General features: G+C 49.6%; 1 protein-coding gene across 2 annotated transcripts; it reads right to left on the reverse strand.

Moving 5' to 3' along the window:
- Positions 1 to 140: 140 nt before the first annotated feature.
- Positions 141 to 21,235, reverse strand: Gtf3c5 (general transcription factor IIIC subunit 5). Of its 2 annotated transcripts, none has more exons than XM_041675139.1 (12): positions 20,845 to 21,235; positions 18,586 to 18,805; positions 16,297 to 16,495; positions 9,812 to 10,007; positions 8,667 to 8,771; positions 7,377 to 7,491; positions 5,925 to 6,005; positions 5,673 to 5,770; positions 4,569 to 4,651; positions 3,668 to 3,810; positions 2,850 to 3,018; positions 141 to 2,371 (listed from the first exon to the last, which is right to left on the reverse strand). In XM_041675139.1, exons 1-11 carry the CDS (start codon positions 20,995 to 20,997, stop codon positions 2,873 to 2,875), a joined length of 1,539 nt encoding a protein of 512 aa, XP_041531073.1. In that variant the 5' UTR covers positions 20,998 to 21,235; the 3' UTR covers positions 141 to 2,371; positions 2,850 to 2,872. The 2 variants fall into 2 exon arrangements, with proteins under 2 accessions (XP_041531073.1, XP_041531072.1); XM_041675138.1 differs by having other exon boundaries at positions 2,850 to 3,036; positions 20,845 to 21,234.
- Between the last annotated feature and the right edge of the window lie 832 nt (positions 21,236 to 22,067).

Genomic DNA, 22,067 nt, shown 5'->3' on the forward strand with positions numbered 1-22,067 from the left:
CAGAGAGGACCACACAGAACACTAACCGCACTCACACAGACACAGAGGGTTTAGGCATGCCATCTTATTTTATTTTTTTTGGATTTTTCGAGACAGGGTTTCTCCGTAGCTTTTTTTTGGTTCCTGTCCTGGAACTAGCTCTTGTAGACCAGGCTGGCCTCGAACTCACAGAGATCCGCCTGCCTCTACCTCCCGAGTGCTGGGATTAAAGGCGTGCGCCACCACCGCCCGGCTAGGCATGCCATTTTAATAACAGTTGGTTTTCCTTTGGTGGGGGGCGGATGATAAAATGTTTCCTAAGAAGTAAAGTCCACCAACACTGGTGCCACATATATCAGAATTACAACCACAACTCAGGCCAGACCTGTTGCTGCCACTCCACAGCTATGTGGCCTGAGCCTCAGTTTCTCTCTGACAAGGAGTTTCTGGCATGCATGGCAAGCGCAGGGTCTGCAGTTCCCTTTCCTGGTTGCAGGTGCCTCAGGAGAGGTGCTTCTACTTTTCTCTCAGGCAGGAGACATAAGCTTACAGGAGCCAGTGAGTGGCCTCACCTGGGAGAGTCCCTTCAGGCACTGGCTTGCAGAACTCACCCCAAGTACAAAGAGTAGAGAGGCTTCAATGACTCCAAGCAGCCTTCTGATTTTATCATGTTACACTGTCTAGTTTATCAACTGTTAAACGTATGTACTTCAATGATTTGTTATTTTAAATTATGTGTATGTCTGTATGGAGTATGCGCACATGAGTACAGGTGCCCCCAGAGGCCAAAGGGCTGCTGGAAAGAACTGGAAATTGTGTTAACTATGGTGATCAATGTCACATATTAACAGGGTACACAGATATTTGGTCAAGGTAGGCACGGTGTATACATCTTCAATCCCAGCACGAAGGAGGTGGAGGCAGAAGGATCTCCGGGAGTTCAATGTTAGTCTACACAGTGAGTTCCAGGACAGCCAGGGCTACAAAGAGAGAGCCTGTCTCAAAACAAACAAACAAACAAACAAACAAGCCAACAAACACTAAAACACTTGGTCAAGCATTCTGATGTTTGAGGCTTTCTTCGAATGAAATGCTGTATAAATCAGTAGGCAGTGATAGGACAGCTTAGCCTCTATGTGGGTGGGCTTCATGCCCAGTCTACTGCAGGCCTGAGACTGCAGGGGACGGGACAGCCAGCGTGCTGCCGCCCTTTCACTGAATCTCCACCCTACACCATGCCCCAAGGCTGTGGACCTGTACCACAACTGTAAGCCAGCTGTTTACAATAAATTCTAATGGTTCTGTGCCAAACAGCACTGTAGTTCTGTTAGAGACAAGTATGGTCTTTTCTCAACCACACCCAGCAAAACACAAATAGAAAACAATACCAGGGTGCAATATGCACCAAGACTCAGGAACTGTGAAGTCAGAGGACTGGGAATCAGCTGCATGAAACATGAGCACTTCCGAGGGCATTTTATGTTTTCATACTGAAAACACTTTTATTTACATGGGAATTCAGGAGAAGAATCACCACCCTTTGCTAGGCGTGGCTAGAGATCAGGAAGTCCTAGTTTGGCCAACCTAAGGCAAGACTGCTATTGCCCTGGGCTCTGTGTAGGTAAGGCCTTCAGAGGGCATGGGGTCCCTAACTCAGAACCTTCCTCAGATCTACAGTCAAGATATTCCTGGGTAGATGGGACCAGAACCTAGATAGATCTCCCCAAAGACCAGGTTGGGCAGCAGCTCAGAAGTGGGAATGCTTCTGGCTGAGGTGTCCTGGCAGCTTCTGTGAGAGAAGTCCTGTGGGGCCAGACAAGGCTGGCCAGTCTTTAGGGAAGGATTACTTCCTGCCTCTAGGCTGAGCTTTTTTTGAAGCAACAGGGAGCAGGGTCATCAGAGGACAAGGGTCCAGCTGCTTCCCTGCAAGGCTGGGAAGTTCCCAGGGGTATCCACTTGGGCCAAATGAAACAATGGGTCCTCAATCTTGTCAGGAGGGTGAGCTGGCTCAAGGCATCTGGCTTTGGAATTGCTGTGACTTGACTGTGTGTGCCAGGCCACACGGTTCAAGGGACAGAGGCCGCACAGAGAAACAAGGCAATGGCCCATCTCTCACTCAGCATCCTTCAGGAAGTGGTGCTGCTGCCCAGGGGCTTGGGAGGCCATGCATGAGGGAACCTTCCAGGGAAGCCAGCTTGGCAGGGACATGACAGACTCTGGTTTCACAAAAGGAAGCTGTGAGACAAGAGGGTGTTTCCAGGGAACTGAAGAGCTGGTCCATTTGGCGAAGTCAGGCTGAGCCCAGTCTGAGGTTGCCCAGTGTCCTCATCTTACCACCCTGGATGGGGCACAGGCCTGTCCCAACTGTCCCATCATGTTACACCAGCATGTCCTGAATGAGTAAAGGAACAAATGAGGCGCTAAAGAGCCCCAGGCAAGAGGAAACATTCCCAGCTCTAACCCCCCAAGTTGAGACACCCAGGCACCTAGGAAAATTCATTAACAGGACAATTATGGCTAGGCCTGTCTTTTACCAACACTACCCCAGGCAGATGCTATCTAAACCAAGGGTAGCCTGGCTGTCTGTGATGGCAGACCAGGCTCCTCAGGTCATCTGTCATTATATTCACAAGACCTCTGCCAGGATGGGTGTCCCAAGCTTTACCACATCCACTTCTGGCTGCTGCAGCTCTTGGCCTTGGGTCATCTACATGGCATTAGGGTCATCTTCAAACACTCAGGGCAGAAGGCAGTACTGAGCAGTGGATTACAATCAGAGCCAGGGCCTGCTTCTTAAGACACCAGCTTCCTTCAGAGGTGCCTCTGGGGTGACGTGACTCTGGCTTTATGAGAATAGTTGCCAGTCTTACCTGGTTGCCTGGAGCCAGCGCTGTCACACATAGTCCAGAATCTCTGTCTCCATCTCATTTTCACTCCCATCCGAGGGCTTGAAATCTTCCTCTTCCTCCTCTTCCTCTTCCTCCTCGCCCTCCTCGCCAGACTCAAACATCAGCTGCCCTTTCCCTTGATCAGCCTTACCTGTGTCAGAGAACAGAGCTGCGCGAGAGGGAAAGAAGGCGATGTCTCCCAGTGCAGGCTTCCTAGATGACCCGGAGCTCATTTACTAGGACAGGTATTTGGGTTTGAAGAAGCTACTATGGAAAGTATGAGGGCAGGATGCAGGAAGGCGGAGCTTCACAAGGCATGTTTCAAGCCATTTTCTCTAGAGTCATGAGCAGCCTGGGACCCTATGCACCGTGAGAAGGCACATACCAGTGTTCCCAGAAAAGGGTCACAGCCTTGACTGAACTCCCAGGAGGTTTAGCCCGTGTCCCAAACACAGGTAGGAAGCCCTGCTCTACTCAGATACCCACTACCTAGCCTGGAAGGAAGTCCTTTGCAAGAGCTTTTTTTCACTGCTCTGTAGGTCCCCTTGTAGACGCCCTGCCCCAGTGGCTAGCTCTGGCTTTGGTTTGAAAAAGGAGCTAGGGATTTACAGTACAGGGCCATGGGCCACACAACCCCATGGGAGGAGATGGGCAGAAATGCCATTCCTGTAAAGGAAGTGTCACAGCTGAGTCCTAGCTCACAGGCCTCCCTCCACCAAGGGTGATGGACAATATGAGGGTCTCTGGAGCTTTTGTCACAACAGGTAGGTCTGAGGCCTCCCGGCACATGTGGCTCTTACCAGGCCTCTCAGAGCGGATGGTCTGCAGAATCATGAGTGACATGGTGTCCCTCAGGTGGTCTGTGGTCTTGGGAAGGCACCATCCATCTCTCTCCGTGCACACGCTCTCTGTCCCATCATTGCGGTGAACAATTTTCTGCAATCTGCGGGCAGAGTCAGGGGCAGGGCTCTATGGTGGGGAACTCAGACAGAGCCCGAGAGTGGCTCCAAGTGTGCTTCCTCGTGGGATAGAGTTCCAGCACAGCTCTATGGGCACGGGGTTTGTTGGACCAGGATGTCCATGGGGAAGCTCTTACATGGGGTCTGTGTGACAAACAGTGCTTCAGAAGGAAGTCTCAGAGGTGGTGTGTAATGAAGGTCTTGCAGGGATGGATGCTCCCAGCTGGGTTCCTTAACATTTGCAGTCTCTGGACAGAAACCCCCACCCCTACCCACCCCAGCAACAAAAGCAAAAACAAACAAAAACTAAAGAACTATGCAAAGCCGGAGGGTATATACCCAGGCCCACTTTTCTGTCGACAGTCAGGCTCTCCCTAGATTCCACATGCTGCCTGGTTCCTTTCCACACTGTGGGCCTACTCTTGTGTTTTCTAAACTTGCTTGAGAACAATGGGCAGATGTCCAGGATCAGGAACCATGTCAATCAAGGAGACTCTCAGGAAAAATACTTCAGCAAGAGTCATTGCTATTAGCAAGCAGGGCTGTTTTCTACAGGGTACAGTGCAGCCATGATTGCTGGTCCCTGCCTTATAGCCCACATATGGCAGGACCAAGAGCAGCACCCAACTCCCAGTGGCCAAGTTTCCCTTAACGCTCACTGCAGAGAACACTGGTCTTGTTCTAGTGAGTTCTAGCCCAGAGCTCCGGGGATCATCAGTGGCACAGGACCCCTCATACATACTCTTCCACGTTCAAATCACACAGCTGGTAGAACATCTGTCGATAGGGTGGCAGAGCCCCTTCCCGGAAGATGTAGACCGAATCCTGTGGACAGGAGGGAAGAGAATGGGGTGGTGATGTAGCACTCCAGATTCTGAAAGTGCTAAGGACACCCATGCTGTGGCTTCCATGGCAGTCTAAGGACTTGGCTTGTCCCCAGGCCCAGGGGGCCAGCAGATGTGGAGAAAGGAGGCTCTCACTCTCTAGGAGGTTCTGGAGGGTGGAGGCAGTCAGGCCCTCCTTGGACCCCTGGAAGTCTGCCACCAGCCTGTACTGGGCTCCGCCTTCTGTGCCTTCAAAGGATGGGATCTGCCCCTCACCAGCTGTCTCTAATCAGTCACTCTATATGCCGCTCATGCTCCCTTGACCGCTTTTTCCGGAGGAGGGCAGCATTTAATGAGTATCATTTTCTCTTCTTTCCACTCGGAATGCAGTCCTGAAGTCAAGGACAAGGTTCCAAGACTTTGGTGGCCAAGGCATGATGGCACTAGGGGACAGCTGTCTCACTCGTGTCTCTGCGCTTACATTTTCTGTCATAGCCACTCAAGCAGGGACTGCAGGGTAGAGAATACAATAGCCTGGCCTCTCGCAGGACTGCAGAGGGATCAGGAGAAGTGTGGGAGTGAGCTAACCACCGTGGGGTGACACTGATGAAAATGTAAGCCCTGGAGGTCTGGGTCCATCCCATTGCACATGTCAACCCACAGCTGAGGCCCAGATGTTCAGGTCTGGCCTGTGCTCATGTCTATGTCCAAGTCCTGTCATCTCAGCAGTAGTTACAGGCCTCAGGGGAGCCAGGCTCCCCAGGGGCAGCCACATAGCTGCTGGTGTCAAATTCCCTCTCAGGACTTGTCACCACCTCTCTGCACAGATGGCCCTAGTTCCCCATGGCACTCCAAATTCTCATTTTGTTTCCAGAGGGGTCTGAGGTGGGAGTAATGAGAAGGCACTCGGAAGGCAGAGAATTCAGTCAGTCATAGATCCTTCCCAGAATCACAAACGCCCAGCCTTGCAAAGACACTCTATCCCCACGCTTGACCCCACACTGGAGCCCGAGGACACTCACCTTGAGCTTGTACTTATTGTAGGTCAATTTGCGTGGGCCGTCTGTTCCTGATGGGCCCAGGCCCTGCTTTAGGTCACGCATGTTAACAAGCTGGTTGGCTACATGGGAGCAAGGCAGTGCTTTGGAATAGAGGAAGTGAGGACAACCCGGTCTGACCCTTTGCACCTGTCTGTAAGGAATAGCCAGCAGACCTCCCATCTTGTTGCCCACCTCCCTTGGCTATGTCCTGATGCAGGCCACCCAGCCACTTACATGTCTTCTTGACAGTGATGGGGAGGCTATAGTTGTATGTGCTGCGCTTCGCTTTGACAGGCATGTCCCTGGAACCATAACCTACACGCAAGGGCCATGTGTCAGAAGGGAAGTAGGTGCCAAACCCATCTGGGCAGCAGTCAGGGGTTCACCTTAAGGTGGTCAACTCCATCTGCCACCTACAGAGGAATGGATGCCAGCACATCTAGCAGTTCTCACATGCTGATACCCTTGAGTGGTTTCCTGGCATCCTGGACTTAAATTTTTTTTTTAAATTTTTTTTTTTAGTATTTATTTATTTTATTATGTGTACAACATTCCTTCCCTGTGTGCCCACATGCCAGAAGGGGGTGCCAGATCTCATTACAGATGGCTGTGAGCCACCATGTGGTTGCTGGGAATTGAACTCAGGACCTCTGGAAGAGCAGTCAGTGCTCTTAACCACTGAGCCATCTCTCCAGCCCTGGACTTAAAATTTTTAAGTAGGACCTGAGCCATAGGTCCTTGTTTATAAACTAGAAAGCCACAGCCTAGTCAGCAAAGAGCTGGCACTTCTATTCCAATATCCTTTATATTGTTCCATAGGGGCGGGAGGGCCTTGGGAGGTACAGAAATGTTTCTAGTCTCTCCACAGGAATAGACTTTTTTTTTTAAGATAGGCTCTCACTATATAGCTTTGATTCCTCTGGAATTCACTATATAGACTATGATGGCCTTGAACTCAGAGATTCACCTGTTTCTGCCTTGTGAATGTTAGGATGAAGGGTGTGTGCTACTATTTCTGCTGGAAATAGGCTCTTAAAGGTGTGTGTACTATTTTTAAATTATAATTTTATAAACATATATACACACCCACATATTTAATTTTAAAATTATGTGTGTGTGTGTGTGTGTGTGTCAGTATGTGCGTGTAAGTGCAGATGCCTATGGAGCCCAGATGTAGTGTACGGATTCTCTGGAACTGGAGATGCAGACAGTTGTAAGTTGTCTGACATGGTAATGGGAATTAAAGAAGGGCCCTCTTCAAGCATGCATGCTGTCACTGCTGAGCCATCCCCTATTCAGCCTCAGAATAGAGGCGAGTGCTAGAAACGGTGCTGGAGAGGTGGCTGTGTAACACCCTGCACGCATCCTATCTACCCAAGCTCTGAGTACGCTACTGTGGGTTTGTGACAGAGACCGGACTGCTCAGGCTTGCTGGCTTCCAGTCAGCTCAGAAAACCTGAATCCCAGGTTCATGAAGAGATTCTGCCTCAAAGAACCAGGTGGAAAGTGACACAGATCACCTGACCTCTTTTCTGGCCTCAACGTGTGTGCACAGGAGTGCTCACCTGCATACACATGTGCTTGTGCTCACACACACAGATATGTACACATACATCTTTTTTTTAAGGAGTCTGCTTGAAATGGAGGACACAAAGAGACTAAGACAGAAAATAAACTTATTTTTACCGTATTTCATTCCACAGCGGATTCGAAAGTCAAGCACTTGATAAATTTTAGCATCTGGGTGTTTTCGAGGGTCATAGCCAAAACGAATCCACAAGCTTCTCCATGGACCTGTTATCTAAAGACCAAAAAGTACTGCATATGAGAAAGGGCCAAGAGTCCTTAGTACCTGGGTGGAGACCAAGCCCTGCAGTGAGGGAGCAGGAGCCCCAGCCCTGAGAGCATGGCTTTAGACCCTACCGTTTGACAAGGTTCTATGAGGATGAAGTGAGATCAGGAGTTTCTACCACTGCTCCTGGTACCCACAATGTCCTAGTGCACGGATTCCTGTCCTTGAACGGCACTGCAGTTAGAAGTCATGTTCAGGGAAAGAGGAGCTCTCCAGGCTGGAGTCCACAGTGCCCCTGCCCATCGTTAATCTCTGAGGTCGTGTTTTATGCTGGCTCCCCTTGGCAGGTAAGCAGAACCCCTTTTCTTTCGAATGTTTAGGAACCTTTGTACCACCATGCCTATCTCCATCCTCTCCTGGGAGGAATCAAGAGTAGACTTCTTCAACTAAGCCCTACTCAGTATGGGCAGCTGAGTTGAGAGATGTTGTCACTCAGGGGCCTGGGCTCTGGGCTGCAAAACCAAAACAAGGCAGTCAACTCTCGGAGCCCTGCTTTTCCTCAGAGATAAAAAGGAACTCTTACTGTCACCTTCAGAAGGAACAGACAGTGATATGTAGGCTGACCCAGTGCTAGGCACTTAGACATTTCTCACTATAAGGTCATTATGCACAGTATGCTTACCTATGACTTAGGAAATGCTTCTTCATCCAAAATTATCCACATACAGCCAGAAACATTATTAGAAGGCTGTGGTGGACCAGGAAGTTTTGAAATCTTTCTAGCTGTTTCTTTTTTGTGTGTATGTCACTGTGCACATGTGTGTGTACACCAAATACCAGAGGGTGTTGCTGGTTGTCTTTATCACTCTTCACCTTACTTTCTAAGATATACTTCCCCAGGATCTGCCCAACTACACCTGCTCAGCGCTGGAGTTACAGGCACATGCCACCATGCCCAGTTTTCATGTGGGTGCTGGGGATCTTCCAGCCTGTACAGCAAGCACTTTACCTACTGAGCCATCTCCCCAGCTCTCTAATTTAAACAAGTTGTCTCAGGGTGCCATGTGGCAGGGATGCTAGGAGGTATGTCTACCTTCTGTTGCCGTGGCTCTAATATGTCACACGAAGGATCAAGAACCACACTGGTGGAAACCAAGGTGACTGTGAGACTAGCTGCCACTTACCATGTAATAAGCCATGTAGGGAAGTAAGATCTTGAGCTTGTCAGGGTGGACACTGACGTTAGACTTGACAGCATTTCGTGACCAGACTGGACGAATGTCAAAGAGCTAGGGAAAGTCACAGAGTCTGAGATGAACACCAACAGCTATTGGCCTTCTCACATCCTGTCCTGTGTGTCTGGGCCCCAGTGGTAGAAAGCAGGGACTCAACAAGCCTCTGAAACCCGCCACACCTACCTTATAAAAAACCCCTTCCTACTCTTAATTCCTTAAAGGCCTAGATTATACATCCTGCACATGAAAGTGGGGTCCTGAAGTGACCACACAGTTCCTGTCCTTGCGTGGTTCACAGTGCACTGGAGCAAAAAGACTGAGCAAGCTCATGCTAAAACCCCTGAGCCCTGATCTCTACTAACCTGGAACACAAGTGCTGGAGATGGGACTTCAAGAAGGTGAAGGTGATGGCCTGGTCCTGAGGAGGGCTGTGCAAGGCCACTGTGACCAGAGAATGGAGGGCCAGGGCAGAGATGAGCCATAGAAAAAGCCTCAAGTGACTACTGAGATTCAGTTAAGAGTTGTGCTTCTGAGGGACCCTGTCCTTGAACAGGGTCTGACTTCAGCTTCGACAAGGAAAGCCTCACTGAGACCCTGCTGTTTAGGCCTATGGACCCAGCAGAAACCCATATAGCCCAAAGGGACTACAGTGCCCTGTGACGTTTCTCCAGCTCAATCCAGGATGAAGGTGCCACAGTCTGGTACATGACCATATGCCATGGGCTTGTTACAAGCAATAGCTCTGCACAGGCTGCTAGACCCCAGCTCCACAGTCAGGTCACACCCAGCAATGACCCATCTCTGGGCACCCCAACCGGGCTCTGACCCAGCAGTGTCTCCCAGCCCTCTTTCTACTTTCTGAGATAACCTAGTTTGTCAAGGCTAGCTCTGAACTCACTTTGTTGGCCAGCTGGCCTGTTCCTTGTACTACTTCCACTCCAGGCCTATGAAACCAGGCCTAGCTTCTGACAGCTTTTAGATGTAACAGCTGGAGGTAAAAATGCCCGTGTTACCAGTCAGTGCTAGAGAAAGCCTCACCACCCTGAGCGGTGGAGTAGGAGTGGCCCAGCAGGCTGGGTGGGGCTGAGACTCACCTGCCTCAGCTCCTCCTCCACTTTCTGATCTATGGGGTTGGTGCAGGCCTTCTTCCACGTCTGTACTGCAGCCTCCAAGGGCTGTAGAGGTACCTCAGGGTCCTCAAAGTTGACAAAGATGGCATTATGGGGGCGCCGGGCTCTACTCAATCCAATCAGGTTCTCGCCCGAGATGGAGGGATTGTGGTAGCCTTCCCTGTGGAAAGAGAGAGAAGGTTAGATTACCATCCCCGCCATAGACCCGGCCAGGCAGGCAGGGAATCCACAGGCATGCCTCACTATAGACCACACCCGTGTGCCTTTTTCTGGATTCAGTGGAGGGAGGACCCCAGCACTGCCTGCTGGAGAAGCATATGCCGGCAGGCTGCCATCAAGGGAGAGAAGGAGCAGTGGCTCAGGGAAACTAGGGGGCCAATGGCCTTTTTTTGTTTGTTTGTTTTTTTGAGGCAGGGTTTCTCTGTGGCTTTGGAGCCTGTCCTGGTTCTTGCTCTGTAGACCAGGCTGGTCTCGAACTCACTGAGATCCGCCTGCCTCTGCCTCCGGAGTGCTGGGATTAAAGGCGTGTGCCACCATTGCCCAGCACGGGGCCAATGGCCTTGAAGGAGGGCAAGGTCCCAAAGTCCCAGAGATTGGGGTATGGGAAAGGGCACCATGGCAAGGCTGGTGGCCTCTCACCTGCAACCGCATCGAGCCACACACAGCAAAATCCAGCCAGTGCAAAGCTGGGCACAATCCAAATGCCCATCAGCCACATATGTGGACAGTGATGTGAACTCTGCCTGTTTACATGACTCACTCAACTCTCAAAATGATTCTCCAAGGAAGGAGTTTCTGAGGAAGTAACTGAGGCCACCAAGATTAGAAAGTGTGCCCAAACAGCATCTGCTACAGGAGCTGGGCCTCAGCCCCAAGAGGCCTGGCTACAGCCATCTCTTAGTTAACTGTCCTTCCACCTAGCAGAGCATGACTTAGTTCACAAGCATCTGGACAACACAGGTGAATGACAAGGATGCAGCCAGAGGTTAAGCCAGGGATCTACCTGACCACATCCATAGTATCTAAGAACAGGAGGGACCCATGTGAACTGTAACCTGTGGAGTGGTGTGTCCTGCCCTCTCTGCCCGGGAACACACAGACCACTTTGTGTATGTGCATGGGAGGGGTGAGAAGTGTGTGAGATGTGCTTCTCATACACAAGGGTACCTCAATCTCCATACCTTCCTCAGTGTGCCATGAACCTTTAAAACACACGCACAAACTTTGCACATGTATCAGCACAGAGCATGCCTGGGTGGGTGGCTCCTGAAGCACTCGCAGCGGTTCCCTAACCCTTTGAGGTAGACAACACAAACAGCAGACACAGAGACATCAGCATCAGGACCCCATGGATGCATCCTCAGCTTCAACAGTTACTACCACACATCGGCCTCTGCTTCCCCACACTAGCCCCACTCCCACAGCTCTTCAAAGTGCATTTTACTGGATGTCACAAGCCCATTTGCAGTCATCACCTTTTCAAACATACTGATTTTATTTACACGTATGTGTCTGTATGTTTATGTAATATGTGTGAGGGCCAGAAGTTGTGAGCCACCTAATGTGGGTGCTGGGAACCAAACTCTGGTTCTCTGAAAGAGCAACACGTGCTCCTAACCACTGAGTTCCCTCTGCTACCCCTTTACCTTTTTTTTTTTTTTAAAAAAAAAAAAATCTCTGGCTATGTAACCCAGGCTGGTCTAGAATTCCTAGGTTCAAACAATCCCCCTCAACCTCATCCAGTTTGCACTTTACCCTACTTTTCTACATGAGTGCATACCACCTGCAAACTTAAAACAAACAGTTTTCACATTAACAAACCAAATATGAAACATGGGGTCAAGTCTCTGTGTGTGTGTGTGTGTGTGTTTTCAAACGTACCTGTCAGGAACCACTGACAGTACAACACTACCCTGCTTTAAAGCCCTTCTCCCTGAGTCTCCAGCACCCTCAAGAAGGAAAGTAGTGGCTGGCCTTCACTTCAGGAGCATGGAGGGGAGGCAGAGCTGCCTCTGCTGCCTGTCCAATGCCTCCGGCTAGCTCTAATGACCACTGTGATTCTAAGTCTGTACAGAACTGCTGGGAGGAACAGAAGGGGCTCAACACCTTGCCAGCCTACCTTCTGCTATCCCAGGCTGTAAGACACTCAACCCCTTGAGGTGGACAGCCAGGCCCTCCTTCCCCAAGAAGGCCAGCCAGACACAAAAATCAACAGTGCCTGGGAAGAAAGGCAGGTTCTTTCCACGTGCAGGGAACCTGCTTAATCACATGAGGAAGAAAAAGGGTCATGCCTAAAGGCCCCAAGTCTGCTGGCCCTCACTCATGACTACTCCAGAGGCTTGGACAAGTTGCTGCCAGCCTGTGTGTGCAGAGTGTAGCACAGGTGTTCCACTACTGTGGCACGCTCTTTCTGCTACAGGTGCAAATTGCTTTGTGAGGAGACGAAAACACTCAGGAATATGCAACTTTGAAAAAGCAATGAGGCAGCCACCCATAATGGCACACACTATTAGGCCCAGAACTGGGGAGGCAGAAGCAGGTGGATTTCTGAATTTGAGGCCAGCCTGGTCTACAGAGCAAGTTTCAGGAGAGCCAAGGTTACACAGAGAAACCCAATCTTGAAAAAGCATACAACGTGTCCTCCACCCCCACCCCCACAAAAAAAGAAAAAACGAAGCAAGGTAGCTCAGTAGATAAAGGCATTTGCTGTCAAGCCTGAGTTCAAACGCCAGGACACACATAGTAGAAAGACAGAACTGACTCCTACAAGTTGTCCTCTGACTTCAATACATACACTGTGGCACAGGCATGCCCACAAGCACTCGAACACACTCTTGAGTACACACACACATACACCCCCACTCTCCCACACCCTATACTCAACTAAATAAATAGATTAATGTACTGGAAACAACAAGAAAACAGCAATCATACCCAAGACAGGGCTAACACTCTCGTGCCAGGCACACTGTACACGCAATATACTGTCCCTCCCCCCACAAGGGGTTTTAGCAGGGAAGGAATGGCACTTATACATATTTTTGGCTGTATCTTTTCATAATACTTGTTTCTTCTTAACAAGCACAACTTACTCTCATAATCAGAAAAACAGTAGAGGAGGGGACAGGAAAGCGACAGACGGACTCAACAACTCTGGAAGCACACAGCCTCTTACTTTTTTTAAATTTATTCTTATTTTATGTGCACTGGTGTTTTGTCTGCATGTATGTCTGTGTGAAAGTGTCAGATCCCCTGGAACTGGAGTTACAGACAGTTGTGAGCTGCCATGTAAGTTCTGGGAATTGAATTCAGGACCTCAGGAAGAGCAGCCAGTGCTCTTTACCGCTGAGCTATTCTGCCAGCCCCCATTTTGGGGGATTTTCAAGACAGGGTTTCTCTATGTACTTCTGGGTATCCTGGAACTGACTCTGTGTTGTTGTAAGAGGCTGCTAGTTAGTTCCTGGCTGCTCAGCCCCAAAACAATCACACAGAAACCATATTATTTGCAATACTGTTTGGCCAATAGCTTAAGCATATTTCTGGCTAACTCTTATATTCTAAACTAGTCCATCTCCATTAATCTGTGTATTGCCATGTAGATGTGGCTCACCGGGTAAAGTTCCGTCCCAAGCATCTGTCTCTGGTAGGGCTACATGGCTTCTCTCTCTGACTCCCCACTTTCTTTCTCCCAGCATTCAGTTTAGTTTCCCCCTCCTACCTCTGTTCTGCCCTGCTATAGGTTCAAGCCAGCTTTCTTTATTAACCAATTGCATTCACAGCATACACAGGGGAATCCCACATCAACTCTGTAGACCAGGCTAGCCTTGAACTCAAGAGATTCTCCTGGCTCTGCCTCCTGAATGCTGGGATAAAAGGCACATGCCGCCACCACCATCTGGTTCTTTTTCATTTTTATATCTGCTCCAGGTGGCCTTAAACTTGTGACCCTCAACTTTGTGAATGCTGGGATCACCAGCATATGAACCTATAATCCCAGCAGCTCTATTTATTTGTTTATTCATTCATTTTTATTTACTCATATTTAGTCATTTATTTATTCATTTGAAACAAACTCTTTTTGTCCAAGTTGGCCCCAGGCTTTTGGGCTTATGTGAGTGTCCTCCTGTAGCTTCCTGGGTAACTGGAGTACGGCTATACACTATTCCACCTCAATTCACAGAAGTTTGTTTTTTATCCGAGAAAAGATTTCTCTGTGGAACGGCCCTGGCTGTCCTGGAACTCACTCTGTAGACTAGGCTGGCCTTGAACTCACAGAGATCCACCTGCCTCTATCTCCTGAGTTCTGCTACCACCACCACCCAGCTACAATACTCTTTTTGTGATGAGACAAAAACCTGCTGCCAGAGCAAAGAGATCTTTTTTTTTTTTTTTTTTTTTTTTTATTTTCGAGACAGGGTTTCTCCGTAGCTTTTGATTCTTGTCCTGGAACTAGCTCTTCTAGACCAGGCTGGCCTCGAACTTACAGAGATCCGCCTGCCTCTGCCTCCCGAGTACTGGGATTAAAGGCGTGCGCCACCACCGCCCGGCTCAGAGCAAAGAGATCTTAACCCTAATCCCTGGCTTTAGATGCTGCTTCTGCATGGGCCTGAGCTTTGGTCTAGAATGTTTTCTATGGAGCCTTTCTTGCGCTGCTGTGCTATCATGCATTTCTGCTGCCAGCTCCTCAATGGCTCCTTGAACCCCTCAGTCTACCCACACAATGCCTTTAATGCACCCTTCCATTTGATCACACTCTGTCCTGCTTCACAGCCCCCAGCCCCGAGCAGAGCCTCTCTGCCACGTGGTCTGCTGACACCAAGCTCCAAGCTTGGGTCACTGCAGGACTCTATCAGGACTTGGCAAGTGTTTCTGTACTACCCTGTTCCAAAATGGCTGTCCTGGGCACACCTTCTGGAAGGTCCCAGGCTCCTGCTCTCCCTCACACGATCATTTGTTTTGTGCTACAGTATCTGTTCCAGCACCTGCCCTTTTCACAGGGCACAGAACCCACCATGTGCCACGTCAACATTCAGAGCTCAGTTTTCTGAAGGCTGTACACAGCCAGCCAGCGTCTCCTTCAGGAACACCAGAGACCAACCACAGGCCAGCTTTCACACTGTTTTCATCCTCTGGCTTGTCTGGCATATTGATTGGCCTTGCTTCCCAAGGCTTCTCTCACTGGGTCCCAGCTATTGACAGTCCTTTTCTCAGGCCAGGTCCAAAGTTATAGAAGAGAACAAAGGCAGCCAAGCCACTACTTCTGGGAAGCATACAACAAAATGAGAAATGCTGTCTTTGTGTGTGTATAATTTAAAAAAGGAACTAGGCATGGTGACTCAAGTCTATGACACAAGCACTTGGGAGGCTAAGGCCAGAGATGTTGCCAGCCTCGATGATGAAATAAGCTCTGGACCAGCCTGGGCTACAGAGACAGACCTCGTCTCTAGAGATCACAAGCGTAAAAGAACAGTGTGGGATTAAGGACCAAGCAAGGCCCAGCAATTGGGCAAAGCCAGGCTCAGAGCTCCCATGTGGCCTGGAGACCCCAAGTCTCATCTACCTCCTTTGTAAAATCAGGACGACAGGGAGCTGGCAAATTGCCGGGAGGCTGAGACCAAATGCAGGCTCAGCATTTCCCCACAGCTGGTAACTGTTAATAATCTCACACTGGGCATGTTCAAATTAATTTCTTCCATATTAGTCAGTCCTGGCTCTTATACAAAGGAACTCTTCCTTGTGTCAATGTGCAGCTGCCTCCAGAAAAAAACCAACATTTCACAATGCCTAGGACCTGCCTCTCCAACAGCCGCTGGGTTCCATTCTGTCCAGACTATGGTAAACTGAAGGATACACCCCACTTGAGTTGCATGTGGTCTTATTTGGGATTTTCACAACCCTCGGAGCAAGAGATGCCCACCACTGATTCTCAGACTCACAGCACCCACCCTCAGAACACAGCCTCACACTCAGTAAGCGAAATTCAGGGAGGGTCATAGCTTGAAGGGAGGCACCAACAAACAGGTAAGGGCTGGACAGTCTTGGCAGCAACCTCCAGTCAAGAGGGCAGACGGGGAGGTGGAAGTGGGACAAAGGGCTGAGGTTCTGCAGGGAGATGGCAGAAGGCTGAGTAGCAGAGTTAGCTATGAACTCTTCTGACAGGAACCAGAAGGCCATGAGGCGTACAGAGGAGACAGAAAGGGGCTGGGTCAGAGTGGGATGTTCACACCAGGCATTTCACAGGCAATGTCATTACTGATGACTGCAAGGTCCAGAGAGACCATCTGTTATCAGGAGCTCTCGAGTCCATAGTACACTGTCTGTTGGGAACAATGCCAGCCTGCGACCACCAGACCACTGCTTAGGACACTTGCCTTTTGAATTTAATCCTGCTGCCTCAGCCCCAGGCCCTCTGCTGCACTGGAACGGGGTAAGGGGTGGGGGCTGCCTACCGGTGCTGTGTCTCAGGGCGATAGAAATAGTCCACTGGGGTGTCGAGCCGGGAGAAGATGGGCGGGGGGATGTAAAGTGGCAGCTCCTGGTGGAAGAACTCCTCCTTCTCGGGTTTGCGCATGAGCACTCTGTCATACATGGACACATGCTTGCCACCCGCTTCCGTGTGCACTGCCAAGTACTGAAAGTCAGACATTCCTGGAAAGACAGAAGAACAGATGGCAGACTCACTCCGGTCCTGGCACTGCTGTGCAGACACTCCAATCCTTTTAGGAAGGGGCTAGATGAGCTGCGCAGCACCCTTCTGATGGGTGCTCAAATTAGTAGAGTAAGAATGGCTTAAGGGGAGGACAGCAGGTAAAGTCCAGGGAGCTAATTCATAAAACAGAGTGTCCCTGCTGTTCCAGGGCTACACAGAGCAACAGTGCGCTGGCTCATTAGAGAGAAATACAGCTGTGACCCATTAGGAGTCCCCTCCTCCTGGAAGGACAATCCTCCTGGTGAACAAGCACTACCAGGAGCCTGCATCCAGGCCCAGGCCCAGGGACTCTAGGTCTAGGTCCTGCTCTTCTTTCCCTTGTTTTATGTTTGAGACACAATCTTACTGGAATCCAGGCTGGCCTCAGACTCCTCCCCCTCCTTTTTTCTCTTTGGATTTCCCTTTTCTTTTCTTAACCATTTAGTTTCTTCAGATTCTTCCTTAGGGCAGCAGCTGTAAACAGCTGTCTAAGGTGTGCTGATCATGCACCAAGCACCTCCCACATGACTCTAACAGACACCATCGCTGGCAATCTTGTCCAGGGCCCAGAGCACCGACAAGAGGCTGAGGCAAAGGGAAGCTAGGGCACCTGCCTAAAGAAACTGGTGAGTGGGGGACAGTGGATAAGAACAAATACAATGCTACAGGTGTAGGAATATGTCACAGCGAAACCCACTACTTTATATGCTAACTTAAAAACTGGACAACAAACTGTTAGGGCTCATCAGGCATAATTCCAGAGTGAATGCTCTTTGGCTCTGTCTTTCCTGCCTTCCTGCTTTCTCCTTATAGTTCCCTGGAAGGAGCAATTCTGAATGAGGATCCTGCACTAGGCATCCAGTTCAAAGAAGCATGAGGTGCCAAGGGACCCACATCAGCCAGGGAAGTTTCAGAGGATGAAACTAGCAGCCGTCAAAACTTGACAGGGGAGCCAGGCAGGATCACAGTCCTATAATCTGGGGGCTAGCACAGAGGTTCATTGGGCTTAGAGTTTAAGGCCAGCTTGGGAGAAGGCTCCAAAACATTGGTGTCTCAGACTGATCACTAGTCTGATCTAGCACCACACAATGGTTTATCTTAAAAATGGAAAGATTCTCACAGAACTCAATAGATTCCTACCTTCTCTTAAGCGGTTAAGAGCAAGGAACCAAATCTAGTTCCCACATCAATGACTCACAGCTGCCTGTAATTCCGGCTCCAGGGTATTGTACACTGTCTTTAGACATCTACAGACACTTATACACATGCGCCATATATGCACATAAAAAATAGAAAATAAACACTTAAAAAGAGCCAGAAAGCCAGGTGTGGTGGCATCTGCCTTTAATCCCAGCGCTCAGGAGGTAGAGGCAGGCAGATCTTTGTGAGTCCCAGGCCAGCCTGGCCTACTCAGAGAGCTCCAAGACACCCAGGTCTATGCATAGAGACCCTGTGTGCAGGTTAATACAAGTTAACTTAATACAAGTTACAGTCATCTGAGAGGAGGGAGCTTCAATTGAGAAAATGCTTCCATAAGATCGGGCTGTAAGCAGATAAGCCCACGTGGCATTTTCTTAGTTAGTGATTGATGCGGAAGGGCCCAGCCCATTGTGGGCTGGTGGTCCTGGATTCTGTAAGAGAGCATGCTGAGCAAACCATGAGGAGCAAGCCAATAAGCAGCATCACTCCCTGGTCTCTGTATTGCTCCTGCCTCCAGGTCCTGCCCTGCTTAAGTTCCTTGCCTCACTGCTTTGGATGGAATTGTGAGTGAAATAAATAAACCCTTTTCTCCCCAAGTTGCTTTTAGTGATAGGGTTTCATCATAGCAATAGTAACCCTAACTAGGACACTCTGTCTGAGAGAGAGATGAATAAAAGGTTGGAAGGCAGTATATCCAAAATCTGTAAGGGGCTGTTAACTGGAAAAGGGAAAGGCTGTCTCCACAATGGGCAACGGCTCTCCCTCAGGCATGGGCATACTCTACCCCACTTTCCATGGCTCCGTATCAGGCCCTGAAATCACCCGATAGCAATACAGATGTCACAGTTACCCTGGAATTTATAAATTGTGGAGATGATGCCAAGGATTTCCAAGTCGAACGTGACCTGGGGTTGGGTCTCGGCCCCCGGGGCAGCTCTCCGCCGTCTGGTCCTTTTCCTGATCCGAAGCAGCATGCTGCTGGTACTGAAACGGTTAGCGCACACAGGGTGGCAGTATGGATCCTTGGGCCGGAAGTAGAGCTCAAGCCTCTTGGAAGGGTCAGTGTAGATCTGCAGCAATACCAAGGGAGACACGGGAGCGGTAAGCAGCTCAGCACCCAGCAGAGCACTGCACCTCTTCCCACAAAGCCCAGGAAGGCCAGGTGGCCCTTCTACTTCTAGCTTCCTTCCACAGAACTCATTTTTAAACCCACGTTTCTCAGTGTTTAGATAGTACAGAAAAGGAAGTCAAACAGTCTCAATAGGTTATAAAGTGCGATAATTAAGGTATCATCTATCAAGTGCAAGGTACAAAAGGACTCTCATAGCTCATCATAGGAAGGCTTACCATCCTGTTTACTTCTGAGTTGACAGAAGCTTTCATAACTGACTAGGGAGGGCTACCCATGCCAAAAACTACTAGCCTGCTCCAGGATTCAATCAGCAGTCAGTCTCACAAGCAGGTGCTTCTAGATCCACAGGGGGCTACAAGAGGTTAATAATCATTCTGACAGTCACTGCTTATTACTTATAGTCCTCCAGGCCCCAGTTCTGTCTTCTTATAAAAGCAAAATAAGCAAGCAAAATACAACAACAAAAAGTCCCAAGAATAGCGTCCACTTCATGATACTGCTACACAGATTAAATTGAAATAGTTGAGCCTAATTCATGGTGAGAACCCAGCCCCTGCCACCTACATGTGAACAAATGCTTGCCCCACATTTGGTAAGAGGTACACAACGAGTGTCGGCTCTGCGTGTCTGCACCAAGAATGTGCAATGGCTTGAGGTCACCCACAAGTTCAACTCTTAATTCCCAATACTCAGGACGAGGCGCCTTCAGGAAGTGCTCAGGAGCAACCTAGGGAAAAGATGGAAGCTACAAGCCTGGGTGCTGGAGGGATGACTTAGAGGCTAAGAGCATCTGTTGCTGTTCCAGAGGACTGGAGTTTGGTTCCCAGCACCCAGTGCACAACCACCTGTAATGAAAGCTCTAAGGGACCCAACACCCTCTTCTGGCTTTCAGAGTCACCTGCAAACACAACTGAAAATAAGGTTTAACTCTTAAAAAAGAAAAGCAGCCTCAGTCCTCAGGCATCCCCCACCCCGACACACACACAAAGCCCACAGCACTGGCCTAACAGAGTAGGGATAACCCTAGACATGGCCTAGCACATCAGAGTACTCCAGAAACCCAAGCAGAAGGTATGAACAATAGAGAATGATCCCTTGCAGCTATCCCTGGGGTAAGGGAGAATAAGGATTCTGTCAAGGCCATAATGTGAATAATGAAAACGATACCAACACAACCAGCTCTTTCCAACTCAAGTTGGGCATGAATTCAAGTCCCTGTTGTAACTGTAGCGACTGTCTGGCCTAACCTTTACCCGTCCCCTTATCTGGAAAATGGAAATAAAAATAAAAACAGCAGTATCTAGTTCACTAGGTTGTCGTTAGGACTCAATCACATTTTAAAAAAATTTTTCTAAAATTGGGAATTATACAGATATTAGTACACAGGTGAACAAGAGAAGTTCCCTGCTCTGCATTTACAGCTTCGGGACCACGTAATAAATAAACAGGTAATAAATGTATCAAAATGTAACAATGGAAGGGGCCAGGTACTAACTGACTGTCTAAGGTGTTCAGGGAGAACATTTCTTTTTTTTTTTTGGTTTTTCGAGACAGGGTTTCCTTGTGGCTTTGGAGCTCGTCCTGGAACTAGCTCTGTAGACCAGGCTGGTCTCGAACTCACAGAGATCCGTCTGCCTCTGCCTCCCGAGTGCTGGGATTAAAGGCGTGCGCCACCATCGCCCGGCTAAGGGAGAACATTTCTAAAGAAATATCCCAAAATCTGGCACACACAGCATTACTCTAGTCCCCAACTTGCTGTGTGGCCTTAAACTGTCTGTTCACTTGTAAAGTGCAGGTGTCGTCAATTCCTATTCTAGGGGTTCCAAGGGCTGTGGCATGTAAATAAAGCTAGTTCAAAGGCCCTAATGCCTGCCTACACACTCTGTTGCCAAGGAAACCGCTCTCCCGACGGGTAGTCCCGCCCATTCGGTAGCCTTGGTTCTTTTCCCGCGGTCCCGCAGTTTCCCGGCTCCTTACTCGAGAGACGCCTTCCTCGCCGCCCAGAGTCTGTAGCATCTTGGCCTCATTACGCACGACGCCTGGGTACTCCACGCATACCAGTCGCCGTTCCCGCCGTAGGTCCACGGGGATGGCGGCCTTTGATTCCGCGTCCGGCTCCACCGCCGCCATACCTGCCAGTCCGGTCCCGGGCCGCCGTGGTCCGCTCCTCAAATGCTTCCCCGAGGCCTCACCTCAATGGTTCCGCGAAGGAATGGTTCCGGTTCTCCTTTCCGTTCTCGTCTCCCTAAATCACTGAAACTCGAAGGCCTTCCGGAACCAGCGCAGCACTGTTTATTTTGCGGTACTACAGCAGACCGGAAGTTTTTTGTTTAAAAAGAAGAGGGGCGGACTGAGGGGCGAGACGAGGGTGTATCCCACCAGCTAGCCCAACCAGCCGAAGCCAGGACTCGACCGGGTCCTTCCGGATATCCCGTCCAGTGAGAACTTGAAGGCGTGCTTAAGGGATCTTCTGGCCTGCCTCCCATCAGTGAGCCCCTTTTCGGCTGTCAAACGATAAACAGTTCACTGGGTCCTTTTAGCCTTGCTCCTGGGTAGATGAGTTTAGGGCTGATCACTTGAGATTGGATATTATGGGGTCATTCTCAGTAGCCACTGATTGCCTGTAGCTCTTTATCTAGAGGGTGGGGCTTTGTGAGTGAGATTTTCTCCTTCATGTTGATACCAATAACATGGTGTTGTTTCGATGGTATTGCTGAGATTTCATGGTACTGCTTTCCTGTCCTAGATACAGTATGCAGAAGGGGGATCTCTCTCTCTCTCTCTCTCTCTCTCTCTCTCTCTCTCTCTCTCTCCCTCTCTCTCTCAGACAGGCGCTCTAATTGTAGGCTTAGCTAGCCAGTAACTCGCAATGTAGACCAAGGCTGCCCATGAACTCGGAGATCTGCCTGCCGCTGCCTCCTGAGTGCTAGAATTAAAGGCGTGCGCCCCCATGCCCCAGCGCAGGACCGGATTTCTGACAGCCCTTAGAGGGAATTCTGGGTGAATGAAAATGGTGGGCTTGAGGCATTGTGCAACCAAGTCCTCTACTCGCACAGACTCAAAGGCCCGAGTTCGGGCAGGATTCAGGCGTCCTTCTTAATCCATTAGGCAGATACTAAAGACCACTGTTGTGTGGAGAAATGGATCAGGTAGGCAAAAGTGGATTCATATGAAACACTAAGAGACAGACCAGTCCAGGC

This window comes from Microtus oregoni, unplaced genomic scaffold (genome assembly GCF_018167655.1).
Source record: "Microtus oregoni isolate MIOR12 unplaced genomic scaffold, Mior012 000025F_ref0000491, whole genome shotgun sequence".
In the NCBI taxonomy this organism is placed as follows: domain Eukaryota; kingdom Metazoa; phylum Chordata; class Mammalia; order Rodentia; family Cricetidae; genus Microtus; species Microtus oregoni.

What these genes read in the sequence shown, in the direction of transcription:
- Gtf3c5 (XM_041675138.1), bottom strand. Translation starts at nt 20,997, where the DNA reads ATGGCGGCGGTGGAGCCGGACGCGGAATCAAAGGCCGCCATCCCCGTG. An exon ending in GCGAGGAAGGCGTCTCTCGA is followed by an intron (nt 18,806 to 20,844) that starts GTAAGGAGCCGG and finishes GTATTGCTGCAG; the next exon opens with ATCTACACTGACCCTTCCAA. An exon ending in ACAATAAGTACAAGCTCAAG is followed by an intron (nt 4,652 to 5,672) that starts GTGAGTGTCCTC and finishes TCCTGTCCACAG; the next exon opens with GATTCGGTCTACATCTTCCG.